At 43.2% G+C, this 26535-nt stretch overlaps 6 protein-coding genes and 2 non-coding genes across 9 annotated transcripts; 6 read left to right on the top strand and 2 right to left on the bottom strand.

The window, feature by feature from the left end:
- Nucleotides 1-508: 508 nt before the first annotated feature.
- LOC117837777 (CRS2-associated factor 1, chloroplastic) lies at nucleotides 509-5157 on the top strand. Its single transcript, XM_034717538.2, has 5 exons — nucleotides 509-1174; nucleotides 1337-1464; nucleotides 2878-3103; nucleotides 3613-3740; nucleotides 3819-5157. The coding sequence occupies exons 1-5, from the start codon at nucleotides 511-513 to the stop codon at nucleotides 4737-4739; spliced, it is 2067 nt and encodes a 688-aa protein (XP_034573429.2). The 5' UTR covers nucleotides 509-510; the 3' UTR covers nucleotides 4740-5157.
- A 121-nt stretch (nucleotides 5158-5278) lies between these two features.
- Nucleotides 5279-8434, bottom strand: LOC117837778 (small ribosomal subunit protein mS75). Its single transcript, XM_034717539.2, has 3 exons — nucleotides 7817-8434; nucleotides 5745-5934; nucleotides 5279-5667 (listed from the first exon to the last, which is right to left on the bottom strand). The coding sequence occupies exons 1-3, from the start codon at nucleotides 8374-8376 to the stop codon at nucleotides 5455-5457; spliced, it is 963 nt and encodes a 320-aa protein (XP_034573430.1). The 5' UTR covers nucleotides 8377-8434; the 3' UTR covers nucleotides 5279-5454.
- Nucleotides 8435-10179: 1745 nt separating this feature from the next.
- LOC117836261 (small ribosomal subunit protein uS4y) lies at nucleotides 10180-12583 on the top strand. Its single transcript, XM_034715649.2, has 3 exons — nucleotides 10180-10340; nucleotides 10944-11325; nucleotides 12253-12583. Exons 1-3 carry the CDS (start codon nucleotides 10313-10315, stop codon nucleotides 12425-12427), a joined length of 585 nt encoding a protein of 194 aa, XP_034571540.1. The 5' UTR covers nucleotides 10180-10312; the 3' UTR covers nucleotides 12428-12583.
- LOC117841169 (small nucleolar RNA Z161/Z228) lies at nucleotides 11523-11613 on the top strand. The gene has a single exon (XR_004637196.1). It is a non-coding gene; the product is annotated as a small nucleolar RNA Z161/Z228 (small nucleolar RNA).
- LOC117841170 (small nucleolar RNA Z162) lies at nucleotides 11696-11783 on the top strand. Its single transcript, XR_004637197.1, has one exon. It is a non-coding gene; the product is annotated as a small nucleolar RNA Z162 (small nucleolar RNA).
- Nucleotides 12584-13579: 996 nt separating the features above from the next.
- Nucleotides 13580-15375, bottom strand: LOC117836258 (uncharacterized). Its single transcript, XM_034715647.2, has 3 exons — nucleotides 14860-15375; nucleotides 14706-14755; nucleotides 13580-14586 (listed from the first exon to the last, which is right to left on the bottom strand). Exons 1-3 carry the CDS (start codon nucleotides 15059-15061, stop codon nucleotides 13732-13734), a joined length of 1107 nt encoding a protein of 368 aa, XP_034571538.1. The 5' UTR covers nucleotides 15062-15375; the 3' UTR covers nucleotides 13580-13731.
- A 36-nt stretch (nucleotides 15376-15411) lies between these two features.
- On the top strand, nucleotides 15412-21699 carry LOC117836257 (uncharacterized). 2 transcript variants are annotated; one of them, XM_034715646.2, is made up of 17 exons: nucleotides 15412-15568; nucleotides 15681-15743; nucleotides 16835-16993; nucleotides 17085-17148; nucleotides 17347-17419; nucleotides 17884-17929; nucleotides 18023-18133; nucleotides 18476-18542; nucleotides 18783-18873; nucleotides 19154-19214; nucleotides 19299-19429; nucleotides 19513-19630; nucleotides 19935-20058; nucleotides 20443-20544; nucleotides 20612-20680; nucleotides 20975-21136; nucleotides 21354-21699. In XM_034715646.2, the coding sequence occupies exons 1-16, from the start codon at nucleotides 15497-15499 to the stop codon at nucleotides 21028-21030; spliced, it is 1407 nt and encodes a 468-aa protein (XP_034571537.1). In that variant the 5' UTR covers nucleotides 15412-15496; the 3' UTR covers nucleotides 21031-21136; nucleotides 21354-21699. The 2 variants fall into 2 exon arrangements, with proteins under 2 accessions (XP_034571537.1, XP_034571536.1); XM_034715645.2 differs by having other exon boundaries at nucleotides 21343-21699.
- A 1428-nt stretch (nucleotides 21700-23127) lies between these two features.
- LOC117836259 (F-actin-capping protein subunit beta) lies at nucleotides 23128-26244 on the top strand. The gene is made up of 8 exons (XM_034715648.2): nucleotides 23128-23529; nucleotides 24055-24125; nucleotides 24480-24593; nucleotides 24768-24853; nucleotides 24935-24996; nucleotides 25165-25284; nucleotides 25734-25829; nucleotides 25943-26244. The coding sequence occupies exons 1-8, from the start codon at nucleotides 23401-23403 to the stop codon at nucleotides 26024-26026; spliced, it is 762 nt and encodes a 253-aa protein (XP_034571539.1). The 5' UTR covers nucleotides 23128-23400; the 3' UTR covers nucleotides 26027-26244.
- The last annotated feature ends 291 nt before the right edge of the window (nucleotides 26245-26535 follow it).

Below are 26535 nucleotides of genomic sequence, written 5' to 3'. Positions count from 1 at the left end.
GCCAATGGCAATTATACCAGGATGCTGTATAACATCTGATAATATCAACTATTGTACTCCCTCCGTTCCAAAATGTAGATCGTTTTGGATTTTTTGGATTTTCTAGGTACATAGATTTTGCTATGCACGGTTATGTCTAGATATATAGGAAAATCTATGTATCTAAAAAAGTCAAAACGACATACATTTTGGAACAAAGGGAGTATAGTATTTAATAAGCTTGGACGCTTTGATTACTGATTAATTAGGAAGGATCACATTCAGCCATGTGCCCATGTTCTCAGCTCTCCAAAAGGAATTATCCGCCATACATTTTGAGACAAAAAGAAAAGCAAGCCTGTTTGCACTATGCCAGTGAAATTGCAAGGTGATGGTTTATTGGAGAACGTTCCGGTGACATCCAAACACAGCGGCATTTAGCGAAGCGCCGAAGCCCATTTCCAATTCGACGATCCCTGGCCCAGAAGGCCACAACCAAACGAACCCTTATCTTTTTTACGAGGTAAAGAAATGAAAAGGAAGCAGCAGTCCGCCTTGCAGGCAATCCCATCCATGGCGACTGCCGCCCCCTTCAGCTGTCGCTCGCTCCTCGCCCCGGCACAGCAATCCCATCCACGGCTGCCTGCCTCCATCCGCCTCGACCTCTCCCACCCCAAGCAACCTCCCGCCGACCCGAAGCGCCGCCGGCACCATGCCGCTTCGCATCCGGCCTTCTCCGCAGCCGCGCGGGGTCGTGCCAAGAAGATCCCCGTCCCGGACACCGAGGAGCCCGCCGCCGGAGTCCGCGTCACCGACCGCGGCCTCTCCTACCGCCTCGACGGCGCGCCGTTCGAGTTCCAGTACAGCTACACCGAGGCCCCGCGCGCGCGGCCCGTTGCGCTCCGTGAGGCCCCGTTCCTGCCGTTCGGGCCCGAGGCCACGCCGCGCCCGTGGACGGGGAGGAAGCCGCTGCCGAAGAGCCGCAAGGAGCTGCCGGAGTTCGACTCGTTCGTGCTGCCACAACCGGGCAAGAAGGGGGTGAAGCCCGTGCAGTCACCGGGGCCGTTCCTCGCCGGGATGGAGCCGAGGTACCAAGCGGCGTCACGAGAGGAGGTGCTCGGGGAGCCCCTCACAAAGGAAGAGGTCGCCGAACTCGTCAAAGGGAGCCTCAAGACCAATCGACAGCTCAATATGGGTGGGTTCCCTCTCATGTCGTGGATTCAACTGTCGCGTGTTGCAGGATTAGGATGTGCCGATGTGGATTGCTATTGCATGTTGGCTTTGTGCGCATGGGCTCTGAAGCATATACTTGGAGTTTTGCCTGCTGTAATTTCTGGTCTCCTTTTGACTTCTGCAGGTAGGGATGGTTTGACGCACAATATGCTGGAGAACATTCATTCACATTGGAAGAGAAAGAGAGTTTGCAAGATAAAATGCAAAGGTGTCTGTACAGTGGATATGGATAATGTCTGCCAGCAGCTAGAGGTAGCTAGCTCATTTCCCTTCTTTTTGACAAAGTTGTTTGTGTTAATCGAGCTGAGTCAATAATGATATCAATACACAAATAGAATGTAATCCAGTCAAGGTGTGAAAACACCAATAGATAAGTAAATTCCTGGAGAGGCAGGCAGAATTTGCACTATCCTAAGACCAAATTACACCCTTGACATATAGAATTTTCCGATCTTTGGTCCCAAAGTACAACCCAGGTGTGCCCCTCCAGTAGCATAGTCACGGATCAACAGATCATCGCCAAACACATCAAGTCATGTATTTTAGAAAACAAAAGTTCTTGAAGGATTATCAATTTTGGAACCCAGAGTATGTACGTGTGTATTAGGCTACTGAAGCTGTGAGTGTATTAGGCTACTGAAGCTATGAAGCACTCTGCTGCTAGGAAAAGATTACTTTAGCTAATAAATATATTTATGTGCTCCTTGCGTACCAAATTATAGTTCACTTTAGCTTTGTCCTAAGTCAAACTACTCTAACTTTGATCAAGTTTTTAGAAAAATAGACTAACATCTATAGTACCAAGATAAATGCATAATCAAAACATATTTCATGGTAGATTTAATGAAACTGATTGGATGTTGTAAATGCTGGTGCCTTTTCCTTATAAATTTGGTCAAATTTAGGAAAAGTTTGAGTTAGGACAAAGCTACAATGAACTATAATTTGGAAAAGAGGGAGTAGCAATGGAGTTTCTAAATTGTAACTGTTTTAAGGAAAAGATTTCTATGAATATATTTTGCTAACAATCCCCCCCACAAAAGTTATAAAACTTTTCATGAAAGAGAAATTGGCTTTTAATGAACTGAGTACTTTTTCTGGTTTAACCTCATGCTAGCACTAGATGTATCGGAATAACGAGCATGGTAGTCGCCTTGAACCATAATTCTTTTTTCTGGGCTTCTACATCTAGAGCATAACAGTAAAGAGAAGTTCAGGTGAATTTCTCAGAGGGTGTACAGTACAGAAATACCACTTCTCTAACTTGGGCCTCTCAGATTAGATCTGAAGGATGTGGTTGAGTTTTTATATGTTCAACAATATGGTCTCATGCGCCTACCGCTAATATTTTCTCATTCTTGAAAGGCTCATGTTTGCTCCTTGAGACAAATACATCACACATAATTTTAGAAGTCACCGTAGTTACAGATATAGGTTCTGTTTCGTTCTCGCTGAGGTTATCCGCACCACAACTGCCAAACTCCGCCGTTGAAACCCGGTGCCACAGTTTAGGTGAGTATTGGCGAACAGAGCTGCAGCACGTTGCAGTTGCGGCACGGCAAACCTCAGTGAGAACTAAACAGATCCATAATGACTACTGATCTCCTTCCTGCAGTTGCATGATTCTTATCCCTGTTTTGATAACTTTATCTTATACTGCAACAGGAAAAAGTTGGAGGAAAAGTAATACACCGCCAAGGGGGTGTCATATTTCTTTTTCGTGGTAGAAACTACAATTACAGGACTCGCCCAAGTTTTCCTCTTATGCTCTGGAAACCTGTTGCACCAGTGTACCCTCGCCTTGTTAAGAAGGTCCCAGATGGCTTAACTCCAGATGAGGCCGCAGAAATGCGAATGAGAGGAAATCAATTACCGCCAATTTGCAGACTTGGTAAGGCCAAGTTTCCTTCTTCCTGTCCACGTGTTCATGAAACTTCTTCTCTTCGGAGTAATGGTTGCTTCAAACTGTTTTGAATTTTGGATACGCAGAAGATTTCATGCCCCCCCCCCCCCCCCCCTCCCGCAGTTTGTCTTTAATCGGGAAAAACCACTATAACTGCCAATTAGTATGGTAAACCATATTCTTGGACTAGCATCAATTGTTGAATCCATCTGATATATTGTGTAAGGCTTTGACGCACGTATTCTGATTTTCATGCCTTCCTCCTGTTTTTGTACCGCCATGTGGTGAGAATGGCCTTTCAATGCCATCAGCTCATTGTGCACAGGCAGTAACCTTTCAATGCCTCTCACTCACTGTGCACTGGAAGCAACAATTTGATGAGTACAAGGCTCAGCAAATTCACATTTGAAGGGCATATACTAATGCTGCATTGTATCATTCAGTAATTGTGCATTCCTAACTCTTTGCTCACTCATTTACTCATCCAATTTTTATAGGGAAAAATGGTGTTTATGTTAACCTTGTGAAGCAAGTTAGAGAAGCATTTGAAGCATGTGATCTTGTCCGTGTTGATTGCTCAGGTCTAAACAAAAGTGATTGCAGGAAAATTGGAGCTAAACTAAAGGTTCGAAAAATCTTGAAGAATACTGTTTGGTTATGGATTTTTTTTTTGTTCAAAAGTTGATGAACTCTACCTTTACAGGATCTAGTACCATGTATCTTACTGTCTTTTGAGTTTGAACATATACTGATGTGGAGGGGAAGTGATTGGAAATCATCTCTTCCTCCATTAGAAGAAAATAATTTTGAAGTGACAAAGGCGGATGAACATTTTAGTGGTGAAGAATTTAATGAAAAGGTTAGACATTCAGGAACTGTTTTAACCGAGATTGAGTTGGCCAGTATTGCAACATCTCACAAGAACTGCAACTTGGGTCAAGCTGAACAAGAGTTGAAAGGTACCATGAAGCTTAATCATGGCACTGATATGGTGCTGAGTTCTGCAGTAGAAGTCCCTGGATTGTTTCATTCTACAGGTATATCTGGAACTGAACCCTCAGCAGACACTAATAGAGGTCTGGTTGAGAAGTCCCTTGATCATTCTGCAAGATCTGAACACTGTCCAGATGATTTAGAACCACACCCTGGTGTAACAAGCATAGGTGATGATTTGGAAACTAAGAGGAAAGGCAACGAAGGTATAGAAGGTACGGATGTTCTCAATAGTAGTTCTGAAGTGCGGCCTTCTTATATGGTGGGAGTGTTATGCCTTTTGGAACAGGCCATTGACAGTGGCAGGGCACTTGTTCTGAGTGAGAATGAGTTTGTTGATTCAGATCTGGTCTATCAAAAGTGCGTTGCATTCACAAAGTCAATTCCACGTGAACTGGTTTTCAAGCGTACTCAAACTAAGACCAGTGCCAGGAGAAATGGGCTAGACAAGCAAGTAAAAATTAAAAAGCATCTTGTAGAAAATAAACTATCCAGCAGTCATATTGAAAAGAAAGATAATGCCAATGGATGTTTGGCAATGCGGACAAATGGCCGTGCGCAAGAGTTCCTATCGGATGTGGTTCCACAAGGTACCTTAAGAGTGGATGAACTAGCAAAGTTACTAGCTTAGAGGTCATTGTTCTTTTATCAGCCATGACGAGCAGCTAACAATGTTTGGATAACATTACTTTTCTCCAGTCACACGGATAACTTGGCCCCTGGCTGCGTTTGAAATCGGCAGTACATGTTGGTTATTGAAAATATAAAAAATTCACATAGAAGGAGAGTAAATTATGTGGGACCTAGTTGTGATTCTATTATTTCGCTGGTGCCATTCCGCTGATGGAGGTACCGAAGGATAAACGGGCCTTTTGCCGGTGACCATCTCTCATGGCCTCTTAACTCCTAAGCAGTCCCTCGGCGAGACGGATTTTAGATAGGATTCCCTTGCCCTCATCCCACATTTTTTGTTGTATTCTGATTGCAATAGCGCCCTCGCCTTGTAATTTTTGTTGATAAATCTCAGCAAAAGCAGAATTGCAGATTGATCTTGTTGCCACTTTGCATGCTGAAGTTACAGGCTACGAGTCTGGCATGATCAATGTTCCGATAAAGCTTATAACGATGGCAATCATACCATAATGTTGTATAACGTGTGATAATGCCAACTAGAGTTATAAGCTTAGACGCTTCGATTGCTGGTTAATTGGAAAGGATCACATTCAGCCTGTTCTCAGCTATCAACAAGGAATTATCCACCATACATTTTAAGATTAAAAAAAAAAAGCCCAAGCTTGTTTGCACTATACCAATGAAATTAGGCAAGGGGGTGATTTTACTGCATATCACTGTGGCCGATTTCCTCTGAAGGAGGAATTTGAGGCAATCGCAGGAGTGTCTTCTATGTATGACTGGGTTGCAGGATCAGTCACACTTGGTAGCCTTTGGACGCTCCCCTTTCCTTTTCTTGCGTTTGGGCCAATCTCTTCAATCATGTACTTCCAGCCATCGATAGGACGCCTCCGACTGAAAATGTGGGTTTTGATGAAGCTAGCAATCTGCAACCACAATTTTAACGTCATTATAGAAACCATTGTCAGAAATAGCATTGGGTGACGATGTATAACTTCTGGACCTGCTGTTTACTGAAAGCCATTCTCCTTTCGAATTCCTGGAGAAGAATGTCCTCTTCTCGCTGTGAGATCTCCCATATATTGCCATCCTGACCTCTTGTGGTAGTTTCCCAACCGTCAGGCTTGGTTTTGATCTCAGTAGTGCTTGGGATCTTGGAATCACCAAAATCAGCATTGCCGGAATCAAAGATACTGCATTCAAAAAGGATTGTAACCAAGTTAACAAAATCAACTATAACCACGTAACAAAAAATAAAACTTTAGTATGCACGAGCACAACACAAATCCTAGCCTGTCATGCGCTATAAATCTGCTACCACAGGAAGACGAGTAAGCTAGAAATGATTTTACAGTATGAAAAGTTTCTATAAGCCCTTGACCCAGGTGATACAGGCCAGCTTAATAGATACAGTGCATACTGGGCAAGGTTGATCAGTTTAAGGCTTTAAGCAATAGTAGCACAGCCACAGAAATAGGGCTTATTATATAACTAGAATGTGAAGGATGCATTGGTCAGTCAATCTGGCATGCTACTTTAAGCTGCCGATGCTTATTCCTGCCAACTAGGTGATGAGCAGCAATATCTGAAAAAGTTGGCATCTCTTCGGTCAATCAAGAGCAATTGATACTCAACCACAAGTGCTTACTGTTACAACTAAACAAAAACTCAACTCAAAGTCTACAAAGAAATGTGGTATGTACTGGACCCAGGGTTTACCCTCATCTAGTAAACTTGATTCGTGCTGTCATCCTGCTAGAATGGAAATTAGGTGGAAAATGGTATGGGTCATGTGACATTGATTCTAATTTGGATTATTTGGACAAGCATGACAGAAAATAAAACAGCATGTAATCTGTCCATCAGGATTCAGGCAGTGAACTGGCTAAACATGTAGCTTGCCATAAAGATTAAGGCAGTGAACCAATGCAATGCACAAGTTGATCAGGATTTACCATTTAAGCGGTGAACCAGTTTAATGTGTAAGTCGCCACCAGGATTTAGGTCATTAACCGGTTTAATGTGCAAGATGTCATCAGGATTTTGGTAGAGAACTGGTTTAATGTGTAAATTGCCATCAGGATTTAGTTTTCTCAGTGAACCGTTTTCACCAAAATTTCAGTCAAACTATTGCAATTAACTAAGACATCAAATGTGTTTTATTTTGACATGCAACAGATGCTTTCAAGCCCATGTTGTATAGCACCACAATCCACTTTAGCAAAATTTCTGGTGTTCTACTGATTGTTGAATGGTCTACCGAACAGCAAACATCAACAGGAACCATGACAGAATCATTTAACAAACGACATGGCAATCGATCTTCCATACTAGAATGTCTAAATGACACATTTATCATGATTGCTATTGCCATGCATTTGGTACATCTTTGTAACTTATCTAATGATAGGTAACGCATGGAACATTGGGCTTGCAAGAAACAGAAAGACTTTTCATGGAACTACCATTCCAGTGGAGGTAGTGACACAAAATTGCACTGACATTCTGGCACTACGGAATCATAGAGCAAGATCTCAGAAAAGAAGAGACGTTTTGCTGCACTGGGCACAGGAAGCTCCCAGATTTCATTAAGACCTTAATCTTTTTCTTCGATGTACTCCTTTATCACTTACTTTTATTTTTATTTGGTTCACATGTGTACAGCTTTTTGCATGTCACAAATAAAATTTAGTTAGGGGTCTCCCCTCCCTGACTTCCTAAAAAAAAGCAAGAATCATAGACAAACACTACATTTTTAAGCTTTGCCAAGAATCTGAAAAGAAGATCCTTGCAAAGAAACTTACTGCATGTGGTTCCAGTACGTAACTAACCAATCCATGTGATCATCTAAATCACAAATATAACTGGTCTCATAATTTCGATAGAATCTTCATCAACGTGGCGTCAGGGACAGGGAGGATAGCCAAAGGCAAAATACTCCACTAATATATGGGTATGTGACAACTCGCGAGCAATCAAATTTAAGCAAGCAATACTATGGCATAAATCAACCATAGATATGGATCGCAATTCGCTCCGAGAACACCAAAGAATGGTAATGGAGTAGCAACGTACTCAGAGCACGAGTCGAGGAGCCGGTCGATGTCGTCAGCGCCGACGCCTCCGCCGCCGAGGCGCGCCTCCTCCATCTTCTCGATCTCCTTCACCCACAGCGCGGCGTGCACGCGCTGCTTCCTGGTCCTGTACTCGTCCGCCCGCGCCTTCTTCTTCGCCGCGGTGCCGCCCTCCCCGCCTTCCGCCGCGCGAGGGACGCGCGTCGGCGGGCCCCGCCTCGACGCGGCGCGGCGCTCGGCCCAGCGCTCGTCCATGTCCGCCACGAAGGCCTTCGTGTCCGGGTCCACCTCGGCGGAGACGGCCGGGACGGCGGGCGCCGAGGCCGAGGTGGGGGACTCCCACGGCGCGGCGGGCGCTGGGGAGGAGGCGGGGGAGTCGCCCGGAAGCCATGCGGTCTCCCACGCGTCGTTCCACTCGTCGTCGCCGGTGGCCGCGGAACGGGGCGGCGGCGGCGGCGCGCGGCGGTGGGAGGAGAAAGCGCGGAGGCAGGAGGAGGCGGCGGCGGCGGCGGGGTAGGTGGAAGGGGCGGGGAGGCGAAGGGCGCGCCGAAGGGAGTGCATGGCGGGTGCTCGGCGAAATGCCGCAGAGAGCGTGGGATGTGTACAAGTCCACTGCTACGGCGTACATGCTACTCGTTTTGGATTGAGCTGGAGTTGGCACTTGGCACGGATCACAATTTCCGGAAAGATACTGAGAGGGCGTTTGGTTCTTTGCTTATTTTTAGCACGTGTCACATCGAATGTTTAGATACTAATTATAAGTATTAAACGTAGATTATTTATAAAACTCATTACATAAGTGGAGGCGAACGGCGAGATGAATCTATTAAACCTAATTAATCCATCATTAGTAAATGTTTACTGTAGTAACACATTGTCAAATCATGGACTAATTAGGCTTAATAGATTCGTCTCGCCATTTAACCTTCACTTATGTAATGAGTTTTGTAAATAGTCTACGTTTAATACTTCTAATTAGTATCTAAACATTCGATGTGACGAGTGCTAAAAATAAGTCCGAGGAACCAAACACCCCAAACCCGTTTGAAAATGAACTGCTATTCCAATCTAGAGTCCATAAGAACAATGCTACGGCGACTTGAATTATCGTTGAGTGCGTGATGATTGATGAATAGGCAATAGTAAAGGCAAGGAAGCAATAGTGATGTAAAAATGGCGAGAACAAAGTTGATGGGGCAAAATAGGCGTGCCATGGAGGGGAAAAACTTTATTAAAAAATCAGGTCATTTCGTGGTGCTGTTATGTGAGGAATACGAATACAAATATAAAATTAGATAAAAAAACAAATCTGTGAGGGATGGAGATAGAGGCGGATCTAAGAGCAACTTCGAGAGTATTCTAAAAAATTCTTCCCCAAAACTATATATTGGGGGTTCTCCTAAAAAAATTTCCACCAAAAACATATCAGTTCATAGCAGATCGCTAATAAATAGCTCCCAATATTTCAAACACAGGCCATGTCATCATATTGGGCCTATCGGAAGGGACGCGCGGGCGTGCGGGAATCAGGATTGGGGGAGGAACGTCAACGCTAAAATATACGCGGTGGCATACTGTTTTTTAGCGTCGCTAAAAAGTTGGGGAAGGTTTAGGTGGATTGTTGAAGTTTATTTTCTTTCTCTTTTTTCTAAAAAAAAGTATTGGGTGTAAGATTAGCAGCCTCTTAAAGTTGCTTAAAAGGCTTCCTGCTCCCCCTATATGCGTGAATCCGATGGATTCCCTAAGACCCTCTATAATTTTTTGTCATGAATGGAGTATAAGAAGAAGATGGAGATGAGGAAGAAGAAGGAAGCTAGCTTTTTTGGCTGCCTCTGCCACTGGAATGGAGAATATATGCTACTGGGATAAAATGCCATTGTAAATAGTAATTTGGATGCAAACAACTATTGCTTACAGTATTGAGCATTTCTAGTTCGCGAGTCTTTATTTTACAAGGTAAGAACTTCAATTTATTTTTTAGACATTGAAGTACACATCTTGAATATTAGCCCAAACTTAACACGGGTGTTCATATTTATAATTAATTGTTCTTTAGGCTTTATTTGATTTGAAAGTGATTGGGATGAATCCCCAACAAGTCAAAATCATACTAGTATAGAGATCATTTTAACAAACATGAACTTAAAGAGATGAAAAGAACATGAAAGCAGCGAGATATAATAACTATTACTTCAAAAAAAATTATATACAATAAAAAAGAAAAGAAAACGGCAAAGGAAAAGGAATAAAGAATTTCACCACCGAAGAAGGCCCGTAAAGAGCCAGCCCACTGTAGCACGTAAAGCCCACCGAGCTTGGCCCGTATAACTAACCTTAAGCTCTAGGGTTAGGGTTTTAGCGCCTCCTTTCTATAAGTGCGCCGCCTCCACACCCTCATTCGCCTTCCCACCTCCCCCTCGCAAGTCACAGCAGACCTCGCGGCGGCGGCGGCGGCGGCGCTCGAGACCGGCGGCGGGCGGCGGAGGCATCATCAGCCATGGTGCACGTCAGCTTCTACCGCAACTGTAAGCGACATCCTGCTTCACTATTGCCATGCTCTGTTTGATCTCATAGCGTTGAGCGGTAGGACATGATCTTGATGAGTGGCTATGTTCTTATTTCCTTGTCCATTTGAACCTGAAAGACCGTAACTCGAGATCCCTCGCTGTATTTGTATTCTGGAAGCGTATGCTCGATGCCCACCAAGAGATTTAGCCTTTTACTGTCGTTGAGGCATATTAACCTGCGTTAAAGTCAGATTTAGTTTCGTAAGCTGAGTTCTTCGTCGTGGTAGATTATAAGCTGTACGGTCGATTATCATCATCAACGCTGAAACTTCAAAATCAAGTTCCATTATACTGATTCGATTTTACAATGGTTGCCAACTGTTAGGAAAAAGAGCAGTCAAATCTGCAGCCACCAAACATTTAGCGTTTATCGAACAGATTTGCTTGTTAGGATGTTGAACCCTGAACTGCATTCATGATTAGGAATCTTTAGTGGTTGATGAATGAACATGAATATTTTGATTGTATGCTATTGCTACAGAGCTCAATGCACATGTTGCTGATGCCTAGAATGTGGTTGTTGTTTGTCCTGCTCATTCTGACAATGTTTGTGTAATGCAGATGGGAAGACTTTCAAGAAGCCAAGGCGTCCGTATGAGAAGGAGCGTCTTGATGCTGAGCTGAAGCTGGTAGGTGAGTATGGCCTGAGGTGCAAGCGCGAGCTGTGGCGTGTGCAGTATGCCCTCAGCCGCATCCGAAATGCAGCAAGGGAGTTGCTCACCCTCGATGAGAAGAACCCCCGCCGTATCTTTGAGGGCGAGGCACTCCTGCGCCGCATGAACCGCTACGGACTTCTTGGCGAGGGCCAGAACAAGCTTGATTACGTGCTTGCGCTCACTGTTGAGAACTTCCTGCAGCGTCGCCTCCAGACCATTGTTTTCAAGAATGGCATGGCAAAGTCCATTCATCATGCTCGTGTGCTCATCAGGCAACGCCACATTAGGTATAAAATAACATTCTTCACCTAGTGATTATGCTTGTGACACTTGTTATGAATTTTCGCTTAAGCAGGCTAGTGTCATGGAATGTGTACGGATATTGTGAAGTCAGGGTTCAATGCCAATTTCTTTTTTATTATGGTCATTCTACAGTTTTTAGGGCTGTCACAAACCACACTATCTCTTGCCCTGTTTGTATTTTGGGCCATGTGATGAGAAACCTTATGCAACTCACGACGGTCGTCTGAGACACTTTGTGTGTAATGTTGCAGTCATATTTTTCTCTGATGCCCACTTTTACTTTTGAAGCTTTTAACACTGTTTTTGACTCTGCATTTATTATGTGTTTTGCTTTAAGGTGCTTTTGGTACATTTGGTGGCACAATGAGGAACTACTTTTGCTAATGTATCTATGAGGTCAAAAGGCCAATGACTCAAATGTCCTTTTCATTCTGAGTGCCCATAAATGATAAATGTGTTTTTCCTTCACCTTCTTGTGAACAATGTCATTCTGATTGACGAGTAGCTAACTGTGGCAATCTGACTGCTTAGTTTATCTCTTCAAGGTACTAACCTTTTGTTTGTCCTTGAGCTTTAGCAATGCCATGTGCAGAACCTTGTATAAGTTTATTTTAACTATGTTTGAGCTATGTTTACATGGGTCTTTACTGATTAATAGGTTGATATCTTTGAGCTATGGTTACATGGGTCTTTACTGGTTAATAGGTTGACATGCTGGATGCTTGATCTGTGCACAAGCTTTAGTCATGCAAGGTTTCGCAGTTTGTATCCACACCAATTTGGCGACTTTGTTTAAACCATACTGTCAATTATAATATTGTCTGTGCCCTTGGATTTATTGATAAAGTTTTGCTGCGTGGTATTTTCCATTGATTGCGTCCTTCCCAATTTAATCTGATCTTTTTATGCAGAGTTGGGAGGCAGCTTGTCAACATTCCCTCATTCATGGTTAGAGTTGACTCTGAGAAGCACGTCGACTTCTCCCTTACCAGCCCGCTTGGTGGTGGTGAGCCTGGAAGAGTGAAGAGAAAGAACCAGAACAAGGCTTCTGGTGGAGGTGGTGATGGTGATGAGGATGAAGAGTGATCATGCAATGCTAGCTCCCGGTTTTGTTGTTAGGACCTAATTTTGCTGGCTTTGTTAGGACCTAATCTTGTTACATGAACGGAAGCAAAAGTTGGTCACCATGGGTTGTCTAAAATTGCTATTTAAATTATTGAAAACCGTCATTGCTGAGACTCAGTTTCATTGTTGAGTTTTTATCTGATGAATATGCATGTGAATTAAGAGAGACTTCAGAAAATTGTTTCTCCTGTTACTTGAATGAGCACATAATCTTTTCTGTCGATGAGGTTTGAGCTTAGTAAAATTCTGTTGTATTTTTTGCTACCTTTGAATCTCTGGTGTTGCCCAAGTTATTGCCGTGCAGTCCTGGTTCCACTGTAATTTTATTGTCAAACTAGCAATTGACTTGCATGGTGTCCTATTATGCAGTATTTTTTTTTGTAAAAATGAATCATAAATTGATTGCATTGTGCTTAGCTGATGCTGAGCAAAGTCTGTTTTTGTGTGTGGTTGTGCGACGACCGGGTTATATAGTAGCATTATTGTGTCCACTGTGCTCGGTTTTTCAGGTGCTAGCGCACGGTATTAGCCCTCCAAACGTAATGGTTTAATCAGATCCCCATCACAAAGAGAATTGATAATTGCAATTAGACGTGCAGTTTGGCTAACACACTTTTGGATCAGGACTATTGGTGTGATGGTGTCAGCACAAATTGCATCCAAGCGAGCACATTGGTCAACATTTTCGTGGATTTCAACAGAAATCTAGAATACGTTATTCTTATTATTTTTTCTTTTTACAGGAAAAAAACGCCCAGAAGATCTGAGTGCCATCCACTTTGGATAGTTTAACCCATAGAAAAGAGTTCATTTTTCCTCGGAGAAAAAACAGAGTGACATTTAAGAGAAATTGGCCTTATGCATTTCCATTTCTATGTTGGTGTTATATGAAAAATGATATTTCTTTTGAGGGAATGGAAATGATATTTTTGATATTCGATGCTCACTTGTTTGCAACGGGCCAGGGAGAAAGAGAGAGTAACATGCCGGTGAAAATTCATCCAAAAACTTGGCACATCTATAGTCCATCCAAAGATGTACTTCTAGAGTTCAAGTTTCATCCCACAAAATCCAACTCTGAAAGATTTTACACACATTTGAGCCATACACATCTTTGTTGCAACTCCTGAGCTAAACAGAGGCGAAGCATGCACTGCTTGCTAAATTACACATGATCAAGTTTCAACTTTCAAGAACTCTTTATTACTCGCAGTCGCAGCCTAGCACGCACCCCACATCCAGACTATACAATTACAATCCAGCAGCTATTTCTTGAGCGAGAACTTGTAGAGCATGTAGTGCTTGTACACCTGCCCGGGGCGGTAGACCTCGGCGGGGAACCCCGGCTCGTGCACGGCGTCCGGGTAGTCCTGCGTCTCCAGGCACAGCCCGCCGTGCTTGGCGTAGACGGCGCCACCCTTGCCCTCGTCGCCCTTGAGGAAGTTGCCCGTGTAGAACTGGAGCCCGGGCTGGTCGGCCCACAGCTCCATCACCCGCCCGGAGTCCGCCTCGCTCACCACCGCCACCTTCCGCACCCCCTGCCCGTCCGCCGCGCCGTCGAGGACGTAGTTGATGTCGTACCCTCCCTCCACCTCCGCGATGCGCGCGCCGGGCGCGGCGGGGACGCGGAAGTCGAACGGCGTCCCGGCGACGGGCGCGACGGCGCCGGTCGGGATGAGGTCCCCGGCGACGGGCGTCACGGCAGACGCGAAGATCTGGACGGCGTGGTCGAGGATCGAGCCGTTGCCGTGGCCGCGGAGGTTCCAGTACGTGTGCTGCGCGAGGTTGACGGGGGTGGGCTTGTCGAGGGGCCGGGCGTACATGGTGACGCTGTAGGAGAAGTCGCCGTCGATCTTGTAGGTGACGAGCACGTCCAGGTTGCCAGGGAACCCCTGCTCGCCGTCGTAGCTGCGGTAGGAGAAGGTGATGTGGGGGAAGTCGCCGGTGACGCGCTCGCGGACGGACCAGAACACCTGGTTGAACCCGCGGTGGCCGCCGTGGAGCGTGTTGTTGCCGTCGTTCCGGTACGTGTGGTAGGCGCGGTCCTTGATGGTGAAGCGCCCGCCGGCGATGCGGTTCGCCACGCGGCCCACCAGCGCGCCGAAGTAGGTCGTCTCGTTCTTTTTTGTTTTTTGCCAATGGATGAAACACGACAGCATTTACTTCGTCATTTCTTTAATCAATCAAATTGCAAGAAGAAGAAGATGAGATAAAATGCATGGAGTTCACTGAATCTCACCACGTAAGATCCGATGTCCTTGTAGCCAAGAACGACGTCGTTGATGTGCCCTGCACCAGAATTCCAGGAACGTACCAACGATCAGGAAGACGAACCACCCGTTAGAGGATGGATCAAGTTGAAGTTCATGAAGAAAAAGATCAGAATCAGTCACCGTTCTTGTCGGGGATCCTGACGGCGAGGATGGTGGCGCCCCAGTTGGTGACGACCATGGAGAACTCGCCCCGCCGCAGCTCGTAGAACCCCAGGGACTGCTTCCCCTTCTTCCTCGCCTCCGCGCCGGGGACGCCGCCATTTCCGATCGCCAGCAAGACGATGGCAATGCACAGCAGCAGGGTGCTCTTGCCTCCTGCCATTCTTGATCGATCGATCGACGATTCAATGGCTTCCTCTCCAACCTACAGTACAGTTCACTTCTGCAGTTGGATGCTCTGGCTCTGAGATGTGACCTCGTATTTATAGAGGACGATCTGGCTACCATTGTGATTGAGGAGAGTGGGAGATGACTGTCCGAGTCAACAGGATCTATCTGATTGATCTCGCATTTCTTCCCTCGTTCGTTGCGAAATCAGGCAACGGGCGCCGTAATCCAATGCTGGTAATTCTAACCGCCCGCGATTTGACCAGTCAAAGCCCCGCCTCTCCCTAGTCCTTAACGGGTCTGGTTCCATACGACGCGGACACGTGCCCACGTCTAACTAACCGGACCCGCTAATACAATGACAGTAGCGCGAGCCGCGAGAAGAGATTCCTCTTACCGGGCGCGGGTAGGGCTCCGATAGGAAGCTACCATGGCGGCGGCTGAGGGCGAGACAGCGGCGGCGCTGCGGGCGGAGGTCGCCGCGCTGCGGATGCGCGTGCAGGTGTCGAACCCTAGCCGCAGTCGTGGCTTGTGCTTGCTATCTTCGCCTAATTGCTTTGATGGGTTGGGTGATTTTTATTTTCTTCCTCAAATGCTGAGTTGGATGTGGCTAGGAGTTGGAGAGGGAGAACCAGAGGCTGGCCAAGGTTGCTTCGAGCTGTACCTGCGGATTCAAGGTGATGCTCTTCACTTTCTTTCGGCTGCAAAGATAGGTAGAGACAATGGGTTAGAGCGGTTTTGTTCCTTGAGCTTTACAGACATGTGGGAGTTCACAAGCTAATTACTTGTTTCCTTACAATCTTATACCATGTTAATGTTTTGGAGGATGCTATATTGTGTGAGGTATCAGTACAATTTCCAATAGCTGTTCGTTCCATAGTTCGCTAGCTGAAAAATGGAAGCCTTGCAGTTTTTTTTTTGTTGAAAAGATAGGATCATAAGACATCAATGAGGAAATATGGCCAGTTGGCCACTACCTACAATGATTCAATTAGCTGCCAAGGGTGAAATTGCCGCAATGCCCTCAGCTTCAGGATTTGGCAGAAAAAGGGTTCTTTTGAGGTTGATTGTGCGAGGTATCAGTACAATTTCCAATAGCTGTTCGTTCCATAGTCCGCTAACTGGAAAATGGAAGCTTTGTAGTTTTATTTGTGTTCTTTTTTTAGTTGAAAGATAAGACATATGGCCTGTTAGTCACTACCTATAAAATTCGATTAGCCGCCGAGGGTGAATTTGCATCAATGACTTCATGTGAACCAGTGATAGCCTTGTCTCCAGGCTTTGGCAAAAACGGGGTTTCTTTTTAAGTTTGATTTTCTGTCTATAAATTGTTATAACATGTTAACCTTTGTTATAGCATGCCATTTCATGTTATAGCGAGACTTGAGAAACTTGTAGTCATTATTTGCTGCCAGAGGTTACATGGTACAAGGAAGGTTGCGTTTTCATAATTATACTAGATTAGTGTCCTTAATCTTCCCCATGACCATGGTTATCTGAAAACGAATTTCGACAGATGTAAATGGCAATCCTCAACACTATATGCATACTCATATAAATTTGTAGAACCCAAGCATGACACATCATGCACATAAGATTCAAACAATGCGTTAGGACTTAGGACAGTTTGTTTGCATATGTAGGATTCAAATTATCTGGATGTTGGTATCATTTGTATAAGCAAGTCAGTGTATTGCATCCTTGAACTTGTACCATGTACCATGAGGTTCTTGCTGTTGATGCTTTGCTGAACTTTGTTCTTCTACAGGAGGAAAATGTTGGGTCTGTTGCAGTTGCCAGTTCATGTTTAAATGGAAGTGATCCAGAAGCACGGCATAATGAGAAATTCCATCAAAGTAGTGCTTTGGAAAAAGATTTGAGCCCTCCATTTGATCACACAGTAATATCTACTGAAAATGAAATACAGGTACATATTTTCAAACAAATTCTCATCTGATCTAGTTCTTTTTTTTTTATCAAGAGCATTACTAATTAATATATTTACTTTTGACCTACAGTGCAACAGAAATGCGGAAGGCAATGGTTTGCCTGACGATTCAAGCAAACGTACTAAAAGAACAGGTGCTACTAAAGATGCACCAGCTACACCTATTTTACAATGATTCTGATTTTGATAAAGTGATGTTTGCTTTCATTTTCACAAATGTTCATTATGTCCACATTGTGGTTGGCCTTTTATGTTTCCTTTTCCCTTGACTATTCAGAAACACTACATTACAATGATTCTGTAGAAACTGAAATTTTCTGTTTAATGCACAGGTCACCAGGTCGCGATTTTAAGTCACTGCCCAAAGCGACTTGTTGCTCTCAAAGTCATGTACTTCGGCCAGAGGTGTGTTATCCTCTGAATAGAACATGCATGCTTGATATATCTTGCTTATTATGCATTCTGTTATTCGTAAATTTTTGACTTGGTAACCATTGCTGTAACAGTTTCTGATGAATCACTATACCATTAGAATCATACTACTCTATGATTGAATGGAAGCAAACTAAATGCTGAATGTCAAGAATGTTTCCTCCTTAAACTGAGTCTCTTTGTCGACCGAACTTTGTCTGTACTATAAAACCGTTGTTATTCAATGTGGTCACTAAACTGCTTAAATTCCAAACGAATAAAATTTTAAATAAACCCCAATTTTCCTTCTCTAATTTTGTAATATGTTTTTTTTAGAAAAAAATGTTTGACTTCTGTGGCATCTTCATCTGCGCTCTGTTCTTAGCTGGTTAATTTGTATTACTTGTGATCTGTCTTTCCTCCAATCCTATCATATGACTTTGCTTGTTCCTATGCAGATTCTATGGCTTTTCTTCAGAAGGTAACATGGAGCCAACAGTTGAGGTGATTTCCTCGATGGGCTATTTGCTTTGCTATTTTGATATTTCGAAGTCAATGAAAGTTTCCTCAAGAAGCTCCATTTTCCTATTTTGTCAGTCTGAGATTTTTAAAGCATTGGAAAGAGCAAAACTTATGGTTGCCAGTAGAAAAGAATCGTGTTATTCGAGGTGTGGAAGAACTGACAAAGGAGTTTCTGCCTCTGGACAGGTAGCAGCAGAATCACAAGAAATCATGTCTATTGAATAAATACTTTGGTGCTACTGATCATAGGAGTTATACTGACATCACTTCTCCCTTCTTTCCTTTACATACATAGTCTTAAACTTCTGGTCTTCAATATGCAATAGGATTTCAAATCTGTATGAAATGTTGTTACACATTCTAGAAGAATTTTTTTTTTCTAAAGGATATAATTAGCCAGAGATTTAAGGAATGTTGACTGTATCCACTTAAAATTGTATTATTTGTTCTATAATTTTTGTTTGGTATTGTGCTGAAACTGGAGCTATATGCATGAAAGAGATGTTTTACCCCTTTTGCAACATACAGGTGATTTCCTTATATCTGCGATCGAACATAAAGGATGTTGGAGAGGACATGCTAGACGAAAGATCCGGTACGCTTCTGCCTTGTATTCCTGTAGTGTGGACAACAAGGAATGCAGTGATATGAGTACAGGATCTGATTTGTTTCTTAAACGACTTGCTATCTTTGCTAAGGGGAAAACCTTGATTTTCCCCTATCAAAAGCATTTCATATGTTCCTGTCGTAGTATCAAATATTCCTAGAAGATGTCTCAATTGCATCTGAGCTTTGCTTACAATTATTCTGTCTCACTAAAATCTTTTGTCCACAGAAATTGATTATGTGAAGGTATTGAATAGAATTCTTCCCCGAGATATACGTGTACTAGGTTGGTGTCCTGTTCCAGCAGATTTTCATGCAAGGTTAGCTCAAATCATATGTTTTGTGTTTTGTTTTATTTTTCTTTCTTGCAAGAGTAAATGTACTCTTTTGCAAACGAGGATATAGCTATTGACAAGTGTTAATTCTTAGAAGGAGCCAAGGAGGTGATATATTGCCTCCTTTACATTTTTTTGAAAATAAGATGAATAGCTCCCTCTTTTCTTGATCTGGTTATTATGTCCAGTTATCATACATTATCCTGTGATGGTGCTTTGTGATTACTGATCAACATTAGTTTTTTCTCCCACTGCTATTTTGCAGATTCACCTGTTTGGGCAGGGAATACAAATACTTATTTTGGAGGGGGGACTTGGATATATTGGTACTTACATTACCCTTGATTTCTGTAGTTGCTAGATAAGTAAGACACATGTCTACTGAGCTACCAACTTCCATTTGCAAGCAGGAAATGCAGAAAGCTGCATCCAAATTTATTGGAGAACATGACTTCAGGAATTTCTGTAAGATGGATGCAGCAAATGTGAGTAACTACAAGCGGCGCATTACAGAATTTACTATTTCTTCATGTGACAAAAGGTTAAATTTTCATTTTAGTTGAACAATCTTATCTTTGGCTCTTAATATACTGCAATGTCCAGTAAAAATGCTTCATCTTCTAGGTCCTACAATGATGAGCTGTGCTCCATGACGATCAAGGGTACTGCTTTTCTGTGGCATCAAGTTCGCTGCATGGTAGCTGTGCTATTTCTAATAGGTCAAGGCCTTGAGTCACCATCTGTAAGTGAAACCTGCTCTTCAGCCTTCTTTTGTTGAAGCGTCAATAACTGCATAAATGTTCCCTTAGGTCCATGAATTATGAACTCTTGACACTTAAGTCCCTATACGTTATGCTGTTATGGTGCAATGGCAGCCGCATATTCACATGTGTAAGCTTAGAAACCTTGATGTTTAGTTCTCAAGTTCATGGATATGAGTGGAACATCCATGCAAGAACCAGGTGTAATGTACACTTGATGAAAGCATGTTTCCCTGGTTCTGTAAAGATTACTTACCTTTGCCAATTTTTCTTATTTACCCACAGGTAGTTGATTCACTATTGGATATTACTAAAACTCCTAGGAAACCTCAGTATAAAATGGCAGCTGAGCTTCCATTGATTTTGCGATCCTGTCAATTTGATAAAGCCGACTTTATGTGTTCATCAGGTTTGTCTTGTTAGACTTTTGGACATAACATTCAGAAATCATTTTTTCGTCATGAGGTATTTAACTATCACTGCAAGCAAGATGTATCACTTGCGTGTCTGACCGCATAAAGTTTACTTCCAGATCTTGATTTGACTGTGAAAAATGGTAGATCTAGATGATTTTTTTTCTGCTTATGCTTTAGACTTAATGGATTAACATAATATAATTGTATATAAGAAAACTTTTGACCATGGCATTGAGCAAGTATCTTTTGAGAAATGAGTTGTCAAATCAGTACTTATTTTTTGCATAAAGCTAGACTCTACATTCTATTGTCTTCATTGCACAAAACTTTTTGTCTTTTGCATGGATATTAATTGTGATGATATTATTGCACTTCAGATGTGAGTCAGTCTCTGACTGAGCACTTGAATGATGAATATCATCATTATATGCTCCAAGCTGAAATATTTCACGAGGCGTTGTCCTGTTTACCTTGTCCAGGTACATACAATTAAATATTTAGTTCTATTTAGTACTCTAATGTTCTAATAGTCAGATTCCACTGCAGAATCTAATCCACTGGAAACACTACAGAAGAAGAGGAATCATATTCCTCTCCTATCACGACAAACAGAGCGTAAGTTTCCTTTTTTTTACAGTCTGAACATGTAGAACATTCTTCTGGTGTTATGTCTCCTTATGAAAAAACTATGCTTTGTGTTTGATCATATCAGTCTATAGTTGCCTCTTCATTATTCTGGCAATCCATTTTGATAGTTCTTGGGCAGTACTTCACAACAAAATCAGTCCATTGTGCATGCATATCTAATTTTTAATCGTCCAATGCAGTGCTTAGTTTCAACATTTTCCCCTTGCACTTTCATACAATCATACATCTGAAACTAATGCTTCATGAATTTTCTTATTTCAGCCTCTTACGAGGAGCGTATAGCAAAAGTCAAAACAAAGCAGACAAATATTCTCTAGCAGAGTGTCCGCCTTGAATAGGAACATCTATACTTTGAAGAGAACGGATGGAACTGTAGAAGCTCAGTCCTTATAGTGCAGATTCTACCACAACTGCAACCAACAGGTATGGTGAGATATTTTTATGATTTTATTTCATTTGCAGAACATATCTACATATTTCCATAAAATCTTAAAGCTGTTGCTTATATGCTGCATATTTTGTTAAGAGTTCATGTGCTGCATGATTTACTTGATTGCTTTGCTAAGATGCAATATCTTTATGCCAATTTTGGCTCCTTAAAGCTTGTGATGGGTTCATGATGCGCACAGTTTGATGGCAGCGAATTGGATCTGTTTCACATTCGGGGATGGACAGTAGCAGAGATCAAGAACGAGCGGATTTCATCAGTTTAAGACGGTTTTACCAGCGGTTGCTGCCTATTCCAGTCATTGGACAGTAGTCGGCAATCAGAATGTAGAGCATAACAGATGAGTAGATCGCTCCCTTACTTTTGGGGACGTGTCGTGTTGTGTGCTTCATGGAGCATAAGTATCTTGTATTCTGAATCTGTTGTAAATTAGTATAGAGATGTAGAGATCATGTAACGTTATTCTCACATGCTGCTGTACCAAAACTGTAACAAGCATCCCTTGCAAAAAATAATTAAACAAGACATGTAAGAGATATCCCGAAGGAGTGCTGGATCTCAGCTGGATCAGGTTTGGATTGAGCAACGCTGCTATGCATGCGAAGTTTACTTGCACTCGCATCTAAGCAACATCCTTTTCTGTTACGATGACACTTGAGGCAGAATCATTTGGTTTTCTCATGTGGCCATCCGTCATTGCTTCGAGTGCATCCCATCCCTTGTGGTAATTGTACTTTGCTACAGAATGAAATAGCAAGCTTTATTCAGCCCTGGTCAGTGTCATGTGGTAGTTGTAGATTTGTAACGGACGTGCTCTGGGATTGGTGAGCCTTGAGAGTTATTCTTGTTGCCAAGGGTCAACAAACGGAATGAGAAAGATTCTACGGAGGAACACTTTTTTGCACTCTGCATAGTTGTAAGCAATCAAATCTTGAACAAGTTGTGCGAGACTTGAATGCCATGACAGCAGAGTGGTAGAAAGTACCTTGCTATATCGATCGATGAAGTTCTTTGTGTATGAGATTCGATCTCGGGTCCAAATTTTGCTTGCAAGGTTATGTGCCCAATGTGCTATTCCCTCGGATGATATTGTCCAAATATTTCTATGGTATCACCAAATAACACTCTACCCATTTTTTAAGTATACAACGCTTTGAACTAATTAGTTTATCCTTCATATATTTAAAAATAATGAAAGCAATCATTTTAAGGTGGAGAAGTGAACTTAGCTCAAATGGTTGATGATGTGGCTGCATGTCTCACTCAAATTCGAGTCTTCTTTAATAAGAGGTAACCATGAGTTTGGATTTACTTCCTCCGTTCCAAATTGTAGGTATTTTTGGCTTTTCTAGCTACATAGATATTATTATGCATTTAGATATAGCATAGGTCTAGATGTATAATAATATCGATGAATCTAGAAAAGCCAAAACGACCTACAATTTGAAACGGAGGGAGTATCGTTTTTTTTCTCTAAAAGAATTAGGTCCCTTCAGCGTGACTTAGGCCATGTTTAGTTTCCTCCAGACTCCCAACTTTGACACTATGCAAAAAGAAGATTCCCTATCACATCAAACTTGCGGTACATGCATGGAGTACTAAATGTAGACGAAATCAAAAACTAATTGCACAGTTTTGTTGTACTTTGCGAGACGAATCTTTTGAGCCTAATTAGTCAATATTTGGACAATAATTCACAAATACAAACGAAACGCTACAGTTGCGCATTTATGGCAAAATGCCAATTTTGCAACTCCCAAATTGGGAACTAAACAAGGCCTTAGGCTAAAGGGATTTCAGCTTCACGCTATAATAATACGTGCTATTTAGCACTGTGAGCTACCGTACCAAAGAGCACTGTGCGCTACGGTACCAAACGAGCCCTTTGTTTAGAAGATCGGTGGTTGCCCATGGTGGGGCTGGGCTACCAGTTCCCTGTCTCGAACGGGTCATCAGGGTGTATCTGCAGAGAGATGCTGTTCCGCGACATCAACAGCACCGCAAACACACAAAAGAAGCAAAGAAAACAAAAGAAAGAGACGACGAAATGGAAAGAGAGCCACAGAAGAAGACGAAGCTGAGGAGGGACGATCAACTGAATTAGGACGGAAGCAACGAAACCAAACGAGGGGAGAGGACGACGACGACGTAGCAGCTGGAGGAGGAGAAGCGACGAGGGATCCACGAGAGGAGGACGCGGGGACAGGACGAGCAAAGGTGAAACAGAGTGCCGGGTCGCATGGAGGCGGCGATGGATCTGATGCGGCGGATGCCGCCGGGCAGCGCGGAGACGGCGCTCAACGCGCTGCTCTCCCTCCTCCCCGACCACTCCCTCGACCTCCTCTCCCAGGTCGACCTCCCGCTCCAGGTACCCCTCACGCCGTCCCCGCCGGCTCCTCGGTTCGGTTAGGATTGGGCGCCGGCGCATTTGATTTCGTCGTCTCGGAGGTCGCTCGTGGGAATTGGATGCTCCGCCGGGCGCGCGTCTCCTTTGATTGCTTTGTGTTCATCAACAAATGCGCATTCGTTGCCTTGCGTTGCGCCCCCTTTGGTTCCTGACGTGCGTGCGTGCGCGCGCGCGCGCACCTGTGCTTGCCTTGGATTCGTCTGAATCGAGGTCCAATAGAATCGTTCTGTTCCAATCCCATTTTGCCCTTTTGAATGGAACCGAACCAAAGTTTGCTGCCCGCCGAATGGATTCTTGAAGGAATCCTACAAGTGTGGTACCTTGTTGCCAACAGCTTGAATGAATTCCCTGGGTGAATGAATCCTAGTCGTGTGCTACCTTGTTGCCAACAGTTAGATTCTTCAGTTCCCTTTGCTTGCCTCTCGTTTCTCCATGCTCCCAGTCTCTTACTGATACACAAGGAAAAAATGGTGTATCCTTTTGCAGGTTTGCATGGATAAGGAGAATCTGAAGGAATACATTCTATGCGAGTATAACCGTGACGCCGACTCATATAGGTCAGTAGCTCACCATTACCCCCATGATTTCATTTTATTCATAAGCATTTGAAGGTGCAGCCATTGTAGAATGGTAACTAGGGAAACAAAAAGTAAGAGAATGGAAATGATGCATTAGATTCGATTATCTCTTCATTTTGTAGCGTGTTGCAATTCTCATTGTGGTGCCTGATCTGGATAAACACTGCCTAGTGATACTGACACCTGATTCTCTGTGGCATCCCCAATCAAGAAAATTAGTGTGCGGAACCATGGATGCATTAAGTAGTCTGATTGAGTTGGGTTGTTGGGCAAACTTGAAACCTTGTGGGTCTGTTTTGCTTCTTGCCTTTTGATTATGAGGTTGGCTTGCAGATCACCTTGGTCGAACAAATATGACCCTCCTTTGGAAGATGGTACAGTTCCCTCTGAAGAGATGAGAAATCTCGAGATTGAGGCAAATGAAGTTTTCTCTGTCTATCGTGACCAGTAAGACTCATATTTCATCTTACTGTCTCCTTAAAGCTGTAATGCGAAGTAAATGCAATATGAAGAAGGCTATGACCCATAGTAGCATGGCATGGTTCCTCAATTTAGTATATGAATGATGATATTTATCATGTGGATGTAAAGCAAGTAACAAGATCTTCTGTTAACAAATAGGTACTATGAAGGTGGGATCTCATCTGTGTACATTTGGGAGGATGAAGATAATGGTGGTTTTATTGCATGCTTCTTAATTAAGAAAGGTCCACACAAATGCCTGAAGTGATCTTGTTTTCTCACTAAATACTCTAAACTTTTTTTAATCATCTGTTTTGTGGTTTCAGATGGACAAGGAACAAGAGGGTACATGCAGATTGGTTCATGGGATGCCATTCATGTAATTCAGGTAACTCATAGTAACCTTGCCTATAAATAGTCAATTGTTAGACCATCTGTTTATTTTCTCATGGTAACCTTGCTCATGGATTGTCAATTCATAACCTGGTTTGTCTCCTTCTATTGCCTTTTTTTTATATTCCTACTTAACAGTTAAAAACATGTGTGATGCTAATAGGTTGGTCCTGAAGAAGAAGGAGCAGCACATTACTGCTTGAACAGCACTGTGATGCTGTCATTGACAACAGACAACAAGCAGTCTGGAACTTTCAATTTGTCTGGATCAATTAGACGGCAGGTCTGTCTCCCGCTCCTCCTCTTTGCTCATGTAGTGTTAAATTTCTTCCAGACCAAGGGCATGCTGTTTTAATCAAGGTTCTTTAATTTTACATGAGGAACAACGGGCGTCCCTATTTTCCAGCTACTGCTATTGATGTATATTTAATGGATCTGAGACTTCGTGCATGTAACGGTGTTCACCAGAAAAAGAAATGTGTAGGCTGGTTATCAATTAGTGAACTGCTATGCTACTTGCAGTTTATCAAAGCCAAGAAGACAGATAGGAACATGGTAGCTGGACTAAGAAAAACAATGAATAACTTTGATGTGTTTATGTATCTATTGTTGGTAATTTGTTTATCAACTATGTAGGCATTGTCTGGTGGACACTTCTTTGATTAGAAGCATTACTGAGGTATATAGAAACTTGGAGGGGCTAATGCGACAAGTATCTGGTTCTATTTGCAGATGAGCATGACTCTTGCTGTAGCAGATGGGCACCTCGTTAATATGGGGAAAATGATAGAAGAAATGGAGGGGAAGCTGAGAAATTCACTGGACCAGGTAACGCTTTTGCATCGACAGTGACACAAATTTTGTGGATACCGAGATCCGCGGCCATCATTTGCCATTTTCAAATTCATTGGTCGTCAAGCTTAATATGGTTTTGGTGGCAGGTCTATTTCGGGAAGACGAGGGAAATGGTTTGCACTCTTCGGCCACCACCAGAAGTGCTTAATATGAGACTACCTGACAGTTGAAGCAGTGCATAGAAGTGTCAATTTAACAAAGAAAGATATCATGTCTTCACTATTATTTCGTTAGGCATGGTCAGTTTGTGCTTTTTCCCTTCTTTGTTTGTACTTAATATAGTTTCTAGTCTGTGTATCAGAACCGGCACCTTGTTGAGGTATCATAGGAGCTTCTTTGTCCTCCGATTTGTTGTGATTGAATGAGAGATGCGAAGGTGTCAGCTGTAGCCGCGATGTTTCGTCAGGAGAGTGTTGTATCTTCAGAACTGTGTTTACTATTCTGAAGGTCTGGTGCTCTTGTGGTCTGATAGTGATAGATTATCCACTTGAACCGATGAACAAAGTTGGACTCGGTATGAGTTCTGGTACTGGTACTTGATTATGTTGAGAAAAAACCGGACAGCTGGGTGCTTTGGCTCCACAGCCTGCAGCGGCAAGTGGCCCGGCGACAAGCTCTGCCGGCAACGCCCCAAGATAGCCGCCGGCCGCCAGGTTGACATTCCAGCTGGTTTGGACTT

This window comes from Setaria viridis, chromosome 9 (assembly GCF_005286985.2).
Source record: "Setaria viridis chromosome 9, Setaria_viridis_v4.0, whole genome shotgun sequence".
NCBI lineage: Eukaryota > Viridiplantae > Streptophyta > Magnoliopsida > Poales > Poaceae > Setaria > Setaria viridis.
Note: the sequence above shows the minus strand (reverse complement) of the source record. Positions and strands in the feature narration are given on the sequence as shown.